The 14,520-nt window shown below is 37.3% G+C and overlaps 1 protein-coding gene across 4 annotated transcripts in view; it reads left to right on the top strand.

Moving 5' to 3' along the window:
* The window catches only part of LOC107586317 (E3 ubiquitin-protein ligase TRIM63-like), a 20,557-nt gene extending 7,911 nt beyond the window's left edge, over positions 1-12,646 (top strand). For 2 of the 4 annotated variants that reach the window (XM_016273610.1, XM_016273607.1), the window contains exon 2: positions 12,209-12,646. In XM_016273610.1, the coding sequence (XP_016129096.1) occupies positions 12,209-12,241 (33 nt within the window). In that variant the 3' untranslated portion in view covers positions 12,242-12,646. The remainder of the gene's footprint in view (positions 1-12,208) is intronic. The other 2 variants (XM_016273609.1, XM_016273611.1) reach the window with 2 other exon arrangements.
* Positions 12,647-14,520: the final 1,874 nt, after the last annotated feature.

Here is a 14,520-nt window from a genome sequence, read left to right as displayed (position 1 = left end):
GTTGTTATTTAACTTTAACATTGCAATTTTATATAATGGATACGGTTTGGAAGGCTTTTCTCTACACTCCAAATTAAATTAATTAATTAATTTTAATTAATTAAAAAAACTCTTTAAAAATTAGTGACAGTGTATGTAAATTCAATATGATGTATTTTGAATTTTGCACTGCATTGTGTTTTAGGTTTATCGGAAAACACATTAAAATTAACCATGATTTTATTACACTAACCTTTTAACCATATATTTGTAGTTAAACTGTGGGTTAAAAAAATGACAATCAATCCATGGTTACTATAGTTAAACCATTGTTAATTTCCGTATTTCCATAAGGGAAAAGTTATGTCCTGACAGAAAAGTATCTGTACATTTTACTCTTTTTTTCCAAGTATAATCATATGCTACAGTTACACAAATATCCTTAAATGTAAAATTTACTTAAAATATGCCTTGATGAACGAAACCACAAAATATTGTAATTCTAAGAGGATAATGGAAGTTTCTGCTGTGAACGTGACTACTAAATATAGGCTATACGTGCTTCAAAGTAGCTAACATACTGTTTACATGTAGTAATATGAAAGATAATAAGCAAAAGAAATGTAATAACTCTTCATTATGTTATGTGCAGGAAAAAAACACGAACTTCCGCGGAGAGTAATGTTCGCGCTGCGCTGTTGTAACTGATCAGCGCCGTGCTGTCAGGTCGGTGGCGCTAGTAAACACGTCCTCTCTGTGCTGTCGAGTCGGTCGCGCAGCTCGGTTCATTGAGCCGCGCCGATGACAGGTCAGCGCGGCACGAACACTTTAATACTGCGTTGTTTCGTCCCACATTTGGGTTGTTTGGCTTCCCATAGGTTCAGTGTCGCGTGATCGAGACTCATCAGCGAGTGAACACATCTGCTCGAGTGAAGCTCGTGCGGCGCCGCTGTTTGAAATTTGATCTGAGCGGATAAACGCTCCAAGTGGCGCGCTTCAAATGACTAGCGCTCTTTCGTTCCGCCTTTGCCGCATTATATCAAACATTTATCGAACTCTTGTTATCGTTTATCGAGGAAATCTATATCGTGCGATAATTATCGTTATCGATTTATCGCCCAGCCCTACTTTATGCTTCCCTCTGGTGTGCATTATTCATTTGAGGTCAAGGAAGAATTTTACGGTACATGGAACAAAATAACACATAAATCCATATTGAAGATATGTTGATATGCCCACCTGTTTTTAAGCACTAAATCTCCTGTGGATTTAAGATGGAATGTTGGTTTTAGAACATTTGTGGATCACTACTTCTGCTACCCTCTCGATCAGTAGTCTCACAAGAGAGTTCAAATCCCTTTTAATGTTTGCTGCCAAGAAGCTACATTCTATTAAGGTCCACATTAGGGGTCAAAGGTCTCATTTCCCTCCATTCATTAATATTTTGATTATGTGCTAAGGTGGATACTTAAATGTATGTGCATGCATTTACATTAATTGACCTGGCCTTGTTTCAAAGAGCCATAAAGAGATTCCTGTCTAATGATTGCACGAACATCATTAAGTACTGTACACGTTTGTAAGTATGATTATTTACAAGAGAGCTGTAACATAGCTTTTTTTTTTGCTGTAACATAGGACTCATTGTCTTGTGAGGACAATACAACACAGACATTTTTCAGAATATCTTTAGTAGAAAGACGTACGGTTTTAAAACAACACAAGGACGAATAAATGATGACAGAATTGACATTTTTGCATGGACTAACCCTTTAAATGAAAGAAATTATTCTATGTAGGTCACTGTTTCCAAATCTGAGTGATAGTGCCAAAAGTTTCTTTGTGAAACTTGCATGAATCTCTTCTTTCAGGGCTTTGGCTAGAAAACTATTTGGTTTAAGTGTAAACAAATAAATAAAGTAAAAGGAAGATTTGTTCCACTCTGGCCCCGCTTGTGGTTGACAGCCTTTTCTGAAAATATTCTTACTCCTAATATTGTATGAACCTCATGTAATAAAAAAGAAGGATACATCATGATTACAACCAGGGATAATTAGAGCATCTTCTGTGGAATAAAGCCAGTGCCGTAGTGCAGATGGCCTTGATTCCCCTCTGTTTAGAATAGCACAGACAGATAATAGCAAACAAGTCCAGACCTCTCTATAAAACACGGTGATAATGAAGGTTCAGACCTCCTGCCTTTTAGACTAATGTGAGGGAGATAAACAAGGTGAAAATTGTGTGCTTCACTCTGTGGCGCCATGTACTGGAAAGAGCAGTGTGTCTCAAACTTAAGAAAGGGACATGGAGGCATAAATACTCTCCTGTCCCTTTCCCCCACTGACCAGATGACCATTGCCACATTTTTGAGCAGATAAGAATCAGCAAACATATGGGCTCAGACTCAATCAGCAAGACCATAAAGCACTTCCTCACTATTAAATCTAGAGTCTGGCTGCGTCCTCCCCCGACATAGTTCAAAGACGCTTGGATGGAGAAAAGACACTTCACAAATAAGCACGTCTTGAGGAGCGCTTGCTTGTGGTGCATACCAGCAATACACCCTTGAACTATGGCTTTGGTCCACCGTCTGTGCGCTGACCTACAGAAAATGGTTTAATTGCAGCACTGTTGACCCTGCACTGACCCACTTCCTTCTCAGATACAAAACATTCCAATTAGAAGAGCTACAACCTTGGAATTATCTGGGGAGGCTTTTGGTGAATAATTACACCTCAAGCACTGTGGAGTGCTTAAGATGTTTTTGATGAAAAGATGAACAAGACACCATTAATTATATTTTAGTTGAAAGCTTGATTCATTTATGTCATGAATATCCCCAAAGACTTCCCAACATAGTAATGAAGTCGTGTAAGAATAATTTCGAGTTCTGCAGTGCTTTTTTAAAACCAATTATTAACCCATAAGTCATTTTTCCAGTTCACTTACGAGACACCATTAATAAATACTAGGAGACAAGCTGAGGAAATGCTAAACTAACTTATATTTAGTTATTCAGTGTACTGGGAAAGGGAAATACAGTCCAATGCCCTCTTTTTGATCTTGTGACTTAGCAAATGAAAGGGATTTGTGATAGGGACTTGGTAAACAGAGAGTAAATCTTACCACCTGAAAGAGGTTATCTTTGGTATGGACTGTTCTTAAAACAACATCTCAACGACACTCCATCTGAGATGGGAGCTCTTGGATAAGAAGCAGCTTAAAGACAAAAGAAAAGCAAATAAATGTGAAGCATAGATATCCCATACCTGTATTGATCTGTATTGTGGCTATCTGGAGCTGCTCCAGATTCAATTAGAGACTAGCTGTGTCCCAAAGCTTCTGCTTGGGGTCCCTGAATCCATCTGAGGGAGCGGACCAGGGTAAAGCAACATAGAGGTCAAGCTACACTCTGGGTAATTTTATGGCTATTTGGGGAAAATCAAACTCTACAGCTGTCCCTCAGAGCAGAGCTTATGTTCCTTTGGACAGCCATGGGAAAAGCAGACTGGTGGATAATCTGAACCACGCTTTGACAAATCATGAGATCTTTGATAGATAAAAACATTTCTTTATTCCAGTTGTGAGGGCTCCTTGAGTTAAATTTCAAGCAGTATCTAAATCAAAACAGACACTTATCATCTAAAGCATTATACTGTAGAAGTTGAATCTGGTGTTCCAAGAGCGATGATATATACAGTCCAACAGCACTGGGACTTCACTGTTTGTATCTCTCCATTTGTCTTTGTCAGTTCTAGACCATGTGTGTCAACAAGTTACTGTCTTTATGAATGAGTCAATTAATAATTCACACAACCATTTCATGTATGTATTCAAGTATGTGTGAGTCATAAAATTAATTTACTCAAGTGTTTTTGTAATTACGAGATGTTAGAGTTTACAAATTGTAGTTACAATTGGACATGAGGGCTTTTTTTCTTTTTCTTGAATTACAATAATCACATTTATTTGAACTATTTGCATTGCTGGGCAAAAATAGACACCATAACTGACAATACTGTGTCCAAAATAAAATGTTCTAATTATTAAGTTCTTGTTTTTTGTCTTGAAATGCTGTATAAAAGCAATATTTCACTCGCAATAGCCTTAATGGTCTTAATATCACCATGTTTGTAAGGCACAAGGCCACTGCAGTCACAGCTTGTAATAATGTAAAATTGCTTAAATATAATTTAAATTGAGTTGTAAATGTTATAGTTTCTTTTAATTTGAAAACAGATCAAATCAGACCAATGAATCTTGTAAGTGAATCGAGTTTTAATGTGTCTGGTAGGGTGTGAAAAGAAATGTGCTGTGGAAAGGCATGGCTGAGCTACAAAACGTTCTTGTGATGATGAAGGCCACAGATCTCTCAAGACTGTGCGACACATCTATAACTCTGGTTTCCAGTGACATCATAAACCAATAATGTTTGTCCCACCGCAACCCCTCTCTGTATCAGTTAAAGCCTAAAACCTGTTAAAAGTAAAGTCTCACCACCACAATAAATGTCAAAGAGAACGTATTAAGGCTGCAAATGAAACTTAGAAAAAAAGAAGCCCACCAGGACCCCTTAATCCATCTAGCAAATACTTCTAAGAACAATAGCAAAGCCCATAGTCAAGCAGATACTGTTAGAGTGTACTGTCACAGCATTGTGTACACTATTACATTAATGCATACCTCCATCCTGGACCATAAATATGGTAAGATACCCTGAGAATTTGCATTAGGCCCGACAGATATGTAAACAGCACTTTTATTTAAATTCTAATGGTGTTCAGTGAATAATGCCTTTAACCCAAGATACTGCATGCTAGGCTAATCTTTTGTTTACACTGGTGTGTCTTTCTCTCTTTTGCTGAAGGGGTGCAGAGACTTCAGTAATCTCCATTTAATCTGACCACCTCTTCCTGTTTAGAGTGACAGTGTTCCACTCTTCCACTCCGTGGTGAATGATGTTGGTGGATATGATCTCTTTCTCTTTTCTTACCCTCCCTTACTATCCTCTTCTTTTGACCCATTTCCTTTTCCACATATACAAATTCCTTTAATTCTATTGGCCAATTTTCTGTTGTTGTCTTATTATAATCATATTAAAAAGTCAAGCATCAGTCCTGGTCTGTGGGAACAAAACTATTCTCAGACTAAAATATCACAACCTGGCCTGTTATGGTGACAGTGCTCCTTTACTGGTGCCAGACTAAAACACAGCAGCCTATATGTGTATTAAAAACAATTTGAATGAAGTAATACACCCAAACTTATACTCGTTGTGTCCTTGTGTTTTTACTGCAAATGTAAACCTTCTGGAGACTATTTTGGAATTTAAAAGTCATGACTGAAGAAATTAAAAATGTTTCACTTCATTGAAACCACTATACACTCCACCCGTGACCTCAAAAAAGTCTATTTTAGGTGCATGTTGGGCGAATATGTGGAAACCAGCCACATCTGTATGGACGCCAGCATCCAGACAAAGCACTCCTAATGCTGGTGATAGAATGGGCAGAGAGCTTCTAAAATAGAGGTGAGTGATCAAACATAGTGAAATTATGGCAACGAACAATACCCCCCAGCTCCTTCGTTTTCTCACGCACTCCCACTGGGCGCAATGCAGCTAAACAGAGACACGGCTCAACTGGGAATTCCTGCCTCATTGTCCTTGGCAATCTTTTCAGTTCAGAAACCCTTCAGTTGAACAAGTAAACATGGAAAAAGTCTCAGAGATCAAAGGTCCTGATATGATGACTTGACCATTAGGTGCTGTGTAATTTGAAGGTTTTAAAGAATTTTGATTCCGGGGACCCACAAATATGAGGATCCCCTTGCAAGGAACCTCTTTCTTAAGATATAAAATCTGCTATAGGTTTCCACGTATGAAAACCTATTTATACTGTGTGAGAAAAATAGTAAGTGTGATGATATAAATTATTTTCAAAATGCAAAATTAAATATTTCACTTTTATTTTGTCATTGTACTAAAGCCAAAAGAAATTATTACAATTAAATCTGGAAAATATTATTTTGTAGTAAGTTAATGGTATATAATTCTCTTCCAATTATGGTATGATACTGTTAGTCTATGAAACAAACCAGAGAAACCTTTTCAAATCAGTTTAATTGATTTATATAGTGCTTTTCACAATAAATATTGTTCCTGTTCTCTACTGTTTTAGAGACAATAGGGCATATTGCCTAACAAATCTCCTGGCGAGGTGAAACAACCTAGAAAGATATAACACATGTACAAATATTCTTTAAAGTATGTACACTGCAAGGAAGGTATAAGATATATGTATATTTTCCCCAAAAATCTATATGCAGATTTGTTTTTATTTTTTATTGGTAAAAAAAACTATGGTTGTAAATAGAAAAACAGTGATTTAGCTCATGATTTCTAATGAGTTTATATAAAAAAGTTGAAAAAAAGTCACTTTTTTTTGACGCTTTCACTGAATGTAACTGCAAATGCACTAGATTTCTTTCAAACCCAGTTTTATCACTGAAAGACAAGTAGAGACCCATACACCTGTAGATTTTTATGTGGCCCACATGGGGTCTTTTGCTTTTAACTTTATCTGGATGAAACCTAACAGTTCTAATAGTCACAGAAGGTTCCCATTAGTCTATATTCCAGAGGGATGATTTAAGTATATAGGTGATGAGAGAAGCCTGCATGGGCTCCATCTTGTTGTGGAAACCACAAGAACAATGATTAATCCAGACCGAGATTTATAGAGGGTAAAACCACGGTCCTCGTCTGGACATCTTCCCTCACACATTCCTCCATTCTGTGACTCCCGACACATGTGTCTTTTCTCAGAAGCACAAAAAAGTTATGCTTTAATGATTTTTTACCTCTGAAAAACTTTCAGAATGGAGGCAGACAGAGACATAGCCGCATGCATGGCACCACAATAGTGTGATTTAAAGCATGTGTAATGCTTTCTCAGAACAATTATGAGGACTTTGATGTAGAATTTGATATAAAATAGTAAAATGTGCCAGACATTTTTTTTCTTTTTAGGTTTATAAGATTAAATTGTAACTGACATTTTGGCTAAATGTTCACTAATCAACAGCTGTCAGGAGGTGACAGAAAATCTTAGCAGCAATAGGAAGCTGACCTTTGCTGACCTGGTCTGAACTTAGTAAGATAACACTTAACCCTCTCCTTGCCAAAAAGAGTAGATCAGCAGTTTTAAGAACCTGCGGGAATAACACAAACTTTGAATAACACAATCTTAAAAAAAAAAAAAAAAAAAAATTGCCAAATTTTCTATTTCCTTAAAGGGATAGTTCACCCAAAAATGAAAATTCTGTCCTTAATTACTCACCCTCACGTCGTTCCAAACCCGCAGGACCTTCTTTCATCCATCTTCTTTCATTAATGACAGAATTTTTATTTTTGGGGGATCTAACCCTTTAATGCTGTAAAAAGTGCATGTTTTGTATCTTTAAATGACCTAAAATAATACATAGTAAATGAAAGACGCCATTAGAATAGGTTGTTGTTTTGGGATCTTTCATGTCTCGCCAGTTATGAGATGGGTCATTGCACATTATATTTTATAAGTGCACTGGATATTTCAATTTTTTTGAAGCGTGGGAAAAGATATCACTATAATCGCTACCAACGTTGTTGTTGACCGTGCCATTGTACCAAACACACTGCTGTATTTATGGCCATTTGACATCCTCTGAGTGGCGGAAGCTAAACACACAGTCAAGAACAGGAATCTGGTCTGCACGCCATGTCGTAGCTGAACACAACAGCCTTACAGCGTGATCACATCAGCATTGGTTTGCTATAAGTCATTCAAATCATTGTGTCTCTTGTACACACACTCACAATTGACTCGTATTGTAGACTTATGGGACACAAAGATGGTTCTGTTGATAAGGGCCAAACTGGCTCCAGTCAGGAAATGTACATTCATCAGTTATCTTTGATTGCTGCCCCAAAACAAATAATGGGTCTCCAGTGATCACATACGCTGTAGGAAACACATTTGTTGGAGAGACAACACATTTTCATAGATTTAAGAACCAACTTTTAGCCTGCCCCACTCAAATACACAGAACAGAGGAGGATAGTACAAAATTCATAGATAGACATTTATTTTTGGAATGAATGTCCATTTATTTTTGGAATCTCTGACATCCTAAACCCATTCAGTCTATGGCATAGCTGTGGAATGAACCAAAAACTAGAAAATACTATTAACTACAGCTAAACTAAAGAGGGAGCTTGAGACAGTCTGTGATGTGTTGAAAAAATTGGTATATTGTGCCACCTAGTGGACACTTTTTGGTTATACAGCGCACTTGTGCGGACCTAAACACTTAATATGTTTATTACATTTTCACCTTTTTTAACACAGTGTTTTTAAAATGCATATTAATTTAAATGAAATTAAAATATAATTCAAAACAATTATTTTTTTCTTCTGATATTCATGAACATTTCCACTACACTGCCGCTTCTACCACATCTGAATTTGTCATTAAATGAATGCACTGGAAATTACATTTTAACATGAGTCGCAGGGATGCTAGATTTGAATCATATGAATCATTTCATAATTTCATTTTACAATATTATATAAAATGATTAAATAACAGAATATTTTTGAAGAATTTGTCAATAACAGCTTGACTGGACTGTGGGATATTTTAATGTGATATTCATATAACCAAAAGAAGAGATACAATTTGTTAGTTTTAATAAAAAAAATAAACACCTGGGACATAAAAGTGCTTGAAGTAGAACACACACTCATAGATTTTCTATTTATATGGTCAGACTGCTTTCAAGACATTAAATTGAAAGAGCATTTATTACTTACGTTTAATTAGAAAGGAAAAGCTTCTGGATATCTTATCACAGTTATCACACAGTGCTAACTGAATGGGATTAACACAGATGTCACTATGAAGATTTCTTAGAATTAACCGTGGCAAGAAAATTAATGGTGATTTGATCTCTGAAATTTCAACCTCACATTCCAGGAACATGCACCACTGCCAAAACATGCATATCAAAAACAACCCATAGTTACATCTAGTAAGCCACATGAACACTAGAGGTATAAGTACATCTTGCAAAACACAATTTTATAAGTTGTGTCTATGAGTTGCATAAGCATTCCTGCAGGTGTCAGTTTGCAGCTGGCTCCCACGCTTGTTTATGTTTACATGGATGATGTACATGGGCAGGGCCAACAAACTGTCCTCGGTGACTTTTCATAAAGGTTACATGAAGCTCTAGATCAGGGGTGTCAAAGGTTAGTTCTAAAACTAATTAAACAGACCTAAACCAGCTAAGCAAAATGTCCAAAATTACCTGAAAACTAGTTTTGGCAGATAGCAGGTGAAAGGCAGGTGTGTTGGAGCAGAAATCCTGCAGGACTCTGGACCAGGAACGTTGACACCCTCTAGATTGAATTTTAAAATCATCAGATAGTGTTAGACATCTAGCATCTACTGCATTTATATACAGCCTATATATGATAGATGGGTCAAGAGTGTTCGATATTGTTTTGAATTGTTCTTGCGTTTCTAGAAAAGTTTCTGTTTAATGTCTCTAAAATGTCATGTGGTATAACCCTATCATGATTCATTAATTATTAAATATCAATTGTCTTATATTTTAAGAGAATATCTAACATTATAGTCATGAGGGTCTACAGGGGTCCTATTTTCTTTCTTTGTTTCTTTCTTTCTTACTATTATAGTAGTTATTATTATTTAGAATGAGCTTTTATTTTTATATTTTCAGTTTTTACATAAATTATAAATTTTATTCGAAATTTCAGTATATTTTATATCGTTTGTTATTTAGTATTTCTTATGAGCTTTTAAGATTTTTTTCAGGTTTAGTTTTAGTAAATGTAATAATTCAACTCTTTTTATTTCAGTTCGTTGCCAAGTTGCCACAGTTTAAAATTTTCATCTATGATTTGTTCTAACTTGTTTTTTTTAATTGATGAAAACTATTTTTAACAATGTTTTAGTTAGTTTTAGTTAATAGTAATTTAGTTAGTAGTTTTTTTTTCTGATGTTGGTTGTACAACATCATACAACATGACGTTTATTTGTGGACAAATATATATTTTTATACATGACTGTACAGTTGAAAGTATACGTTGACCAATTATAATATTAACCACTTACATTTACTGTTCATATTTGTTACCACTTTTTATCAAATGCTTTGTCAAAAAATAGCTAAAATAAATAAATAAACTACAGCTGCTTGAAAACATCTCTCAGGTATTTTTCTTTGATGATACATTTTGCTCCTACCTTCGATGAGTACATACTGGTCTCAACATGTTGTTTTAGCACTCATGTGAGTGAGATGATGATGCAACAGACATATTCTACAGTAACCATGTGCTATCTCAAGGAGGACTTTCAGCGTGATATTGCGTGAAGTCGCTGTCGAGGGGTGGCCTGGCTGTCGACCACATGACAGTTTGTTTACAAATTCACTGTGCTAAAATTGTGAAACACCCAGTCATGGGGGGGATGAGGGGCTTCCATGAAAGTCTGACGTCTGTCTTTCACCGCCCAACCATCTGATCTCTCTTCCAGAACCATACAGATGGATGTTGATGGCAAGCAGCCATCATTACAAACAGGTGAGGGACAATGGAAGCTAAAACAGACTATGAGTTACACAGCTCACCCCTTGCTCAATTGTCCTAAAAATCCTTCTGCATTTCTCACATACCGTACAACAGCTGATTCAAACACTCTTAGGAAACAATAAAAGTGTAGCTATCATAATATGGCAACTGACCTGCCATGTTGTTGTGCAGTCTGGGAAGTTCTGGATGTCTGGATGTCTACATGCCAACAGCTATCACATGGGTGTTGTTTGGTCTGACTATGTGATTCGCCTACTCATTTCTCCCACAGATGGAGAGCTTGGAAAGGGAGGGGGTCGGTGTTGCTAAGTTTGGCATGTGACTTGTTCTTTAGTGGGTTGTGTTGGAGGGCTGCATGTTTCTCAGAATCAAGCCACACAAACAAGTGGTGGGAGCAATCCTGTCCCAGCCGCCTCACAGATCAAGTGTCACAGACAGCCTGCCGGTATATAAACCCTGCGTGTGTCCTGCCCCGACAGATCAAATTAACCGCAGTAAAGGCAGAAGCAACCAGAAAAGCTCAAGCTCAACTGAAAGGCAAACCAGTGAAGGTTATAAGGACTCTACCTCAAACGACAGCAATGGACATCCAAACGAGTCAAATAGTCCGGGCTCCGAGTCCCATGGAGAGCCTGGAGAAGCAGCTGAGCTGCCCCATCTGCTTGGACATGTTCACAAAGCCGGTTGTCATTCTACCATGCCAGCACAATCTGTGCCGCAGCTGCGCCAGTGACCTCTATGACTCCAAAAACCCATACCACTTCTCTGGGGGCATCTTCCGATGCCCCACCTGCCGATTTGAGGTGGTGCTCGACCGCCATGGTGTCTACGGTCTGCAGAGGAACCTTCTGGTGGAGAACATCATCGACATCTATAAGCAGCAGTTGGAGAAAGGAGGTAATGACCTTGAGCCCCCTTTGAAATCCAAAGAAACAAAAGAGCCTATGTGCGGGGTACATGAAGGTGAAAAAATTAACATCTACTGTGTAACCTGCCAGACACCTACTTGTTCCATGTGCAAAGTATTCGGTCAGCACAAGGACTGTGAAGTTTCCACTCTAAAAGGTGTTTATGAGGCCCAGAAGTCTGAACTTAAAAATTCAATCGACCTACTAGGAACCAGCAACAGCTGCTTGCAGGCGATGTTGACACAGGTGGAGGAAACCTGCAAAACGGTGGAAGAAAACAGTCAAGCGCAGAAGCAGACGTTGGGGGAGAAGTTTGACCTACTCTATGCCATCCTAGAAGACCGCAAGACCCATCTCCTGGAGCAGATCACTCAAGAACAGGATGAGAAGGTGGCTCTGGTGCGATTGCTAACCCAGCAGTACAATGAACAGCTGCAGGCCAGCATCAAGCTGATGGACAAATCCTCCCAGACCATGGGCAACAGCAATACGGTCGAGTTCCTCATTGCTGCCAAGCAGCTGCTCACAGAAGCCAAAGATGGATCCAAGAACTCCCATCTACAGAGGCCAGAGCCCGGCTTTGAGAATATGGACCACTTCACGCTCTTCACGGAAGACGTAGAGGCCATGCTTGCAAAAATGGACTTTGGAGTCGGTGGAGATGAAGAGGAGGAGGAAGAAGAAGAGGAAGAATAAGCAATGATAGATTCTAGAAAAAGGACTTAGTGGGGAAAAAGAGACAACAATAGATACAAAACCTTCATGGTTCATGATAAGGACAATAATCTAGCTGCTTTTGATAACTGTGAGACAAGGGAAGTGCAATCTTAAAGCAGTATTAGTACAAATTGCACCATTTCTAATGTCTTTTCCACTTGACTTTTGTACTTTTTTATTAATATGGATGTTCATATTGAATTATGTTTTTTATATTTTAGTAGGAAATAGAAGTTTATGTTTTGTTTGCTAAATTAAAGCTAGATTTATAGGCTGTAGAATACAGCTCTGCTAACTTTAGTGTGTCATGTGAGATACAAATGTTTGAATACTTGAAATATTAAATAATGCACTTGACTAATGAACTGTAATTTAATGTTCATTTTTCATTGTATAATTCAGTGGAAATAAAGGACTTACAAAAAAGTGTCATTTATTTAAATTACTCCATTCATTTGTTGAGGTGCACACACCTTCAGATGACCTTAAAATTCTTGCCATTTTAAACTTTCAGCTGGGTTGCTATATCTGCATTCTCTCCAACCTATCCTTGTGAGGCATTGCTCTACACAGTTAAAGTGGGTGGCTATCTTAGCATGGTGAGAATGAGAGAAGCCACAGAACTCCAGGAATAGACTCACAGTGAGCTACAGCCCTCATGTTTCCAACCCTGACAATTACAGCTGCTTACAGGCATGTTTGACAAAGTTTTGGGACAGAGGTTAACACTGACTCTGCTGTCAGATACAGACACAGTTGCTATGGCCCTAAAACAAACTGGATTTAACTAACAATGCTGTACATGTCAAGTAACCAAGTAACCCCATTATTTGTCTATAGATAAAAAAGCAGAAAAAAAGTTTCTGAACAATATTTTCTTATTTTAATCAATAATTTCTTATTTTTAAAAACTGTAATGATTTTCACCATCTTTACCTTTACTGTAATGGCACCTCTAGCCATGCCAAACCCTGTCAGCACATCTACCAGGCATTTGAAGGCTGACTTATCAGTTTTATAATTTCTACCCATACCTCCCTATAAACCCAGTGCCTTGTGGGCAAGATCCAACAAGCAATACAATATGAAGACTGGGCTTCCCCATTGACTTACTCAGCATGGACTATAATAGGCCTACATCCATTACAGTTTTTTTTAATTGGTTTGATACTATTTTCATAAGTAAGGTGTGCATTTTCAAAACTCTTAGTGATTTAACTAACAATGCTGTACATGTCAAGTAACCAAGTAACCCCATTATTTGTCTATAGATAAAAAAGCAGAAAAAAAGTTTCTGAACAATATTTTCTTATTTTAATCAATAATTTCTTATTTTTAAAAACTGTAATGATTTTCACCATCTTTACCTTTACTGTAATGGCACCTCTAGCCATGCCAAACCCTGTCAGCACATCTACCAGGCATTTGAAGGCTGACTTATCAGTTTTATAATTTCTACCCATACCTCCCTATAAACCCAGTGCCTTGTGGGCAAGATCCAACAAGCAATACAATATAAAGACTGGGCTTCCCCATTGACTTACTCAGCATGGACTATAATAGGCCTACATCCATTACAGTTTTTTTTTATTGGTTTGATACTATTTTCATAAGTAAGGTGTGCATTTTCAAAACTCTTAGTACAAAACTTTAAACTGATCACACTGTAACACCACTAGTCATTATTTCAAATCCTGATGTCATGATTTCATTGTAGTTGCACATATTTTCATTCCACATAATCATTGTTTCAGAACACAAGATCATTGTGATATATGGATTGAGAACATTTGAATTATCTTCTTTCAGTGTAGCATTTTTAACAATCAGTTCATTCAAGAGCAACAATGCAAGATTCATGTTTCAAATCAACTTTGTTGCTGAAATAATTACAGTAATAAAGGCAATAACTGTCATGTTAGAAAATACACTTACATTACCTAACTTATATATCTCACATACAATCCTCAATGTTTGTAAATGTATTTATCCAGTGTGTTATCAAAAGGTGTGATGAAGGTATGACGTGGCCATACGGTTTTGTGCTAGAACAGTTTATTGTCAAAGCAGGAAATGTCCTCACTGTGCCATATGACTGAGTCTATATTCTAGCTGAATTTTTAAGATGAAGGATGAGTTATAGTAATGTGGAGTCTTCGCCATGGTAATGCTTCTATATGCAGTATCACATGGCATAGTGTAATGTAAAATGTTGTATGTGATGACATCTGTCTCCCTTCTTCTGATACATCTCTGAA

Source organism: Sinocyclocheilus grahami, unplaced genomic scaffold (genome assembly GCF_001515645.1).
Source record: "Sinocyclocheilus grahami isolate Dianchi unplaced genomic scaffold, SAMN03320097.WGS_v1.1 scaffold80.1, whole genome shotgun sequence".
NCBI lineage: Eukaryota > Metazoa > Chordata > Actinopteri > Cypriniformes > Cyprinidae > Sinocyclocheilus > Sinocyclocheilus grahami.
Note: the sequence above shows the minus strand (reverse complement) of the source record. Positions and strands in the feature narration are given on the sequence as shown.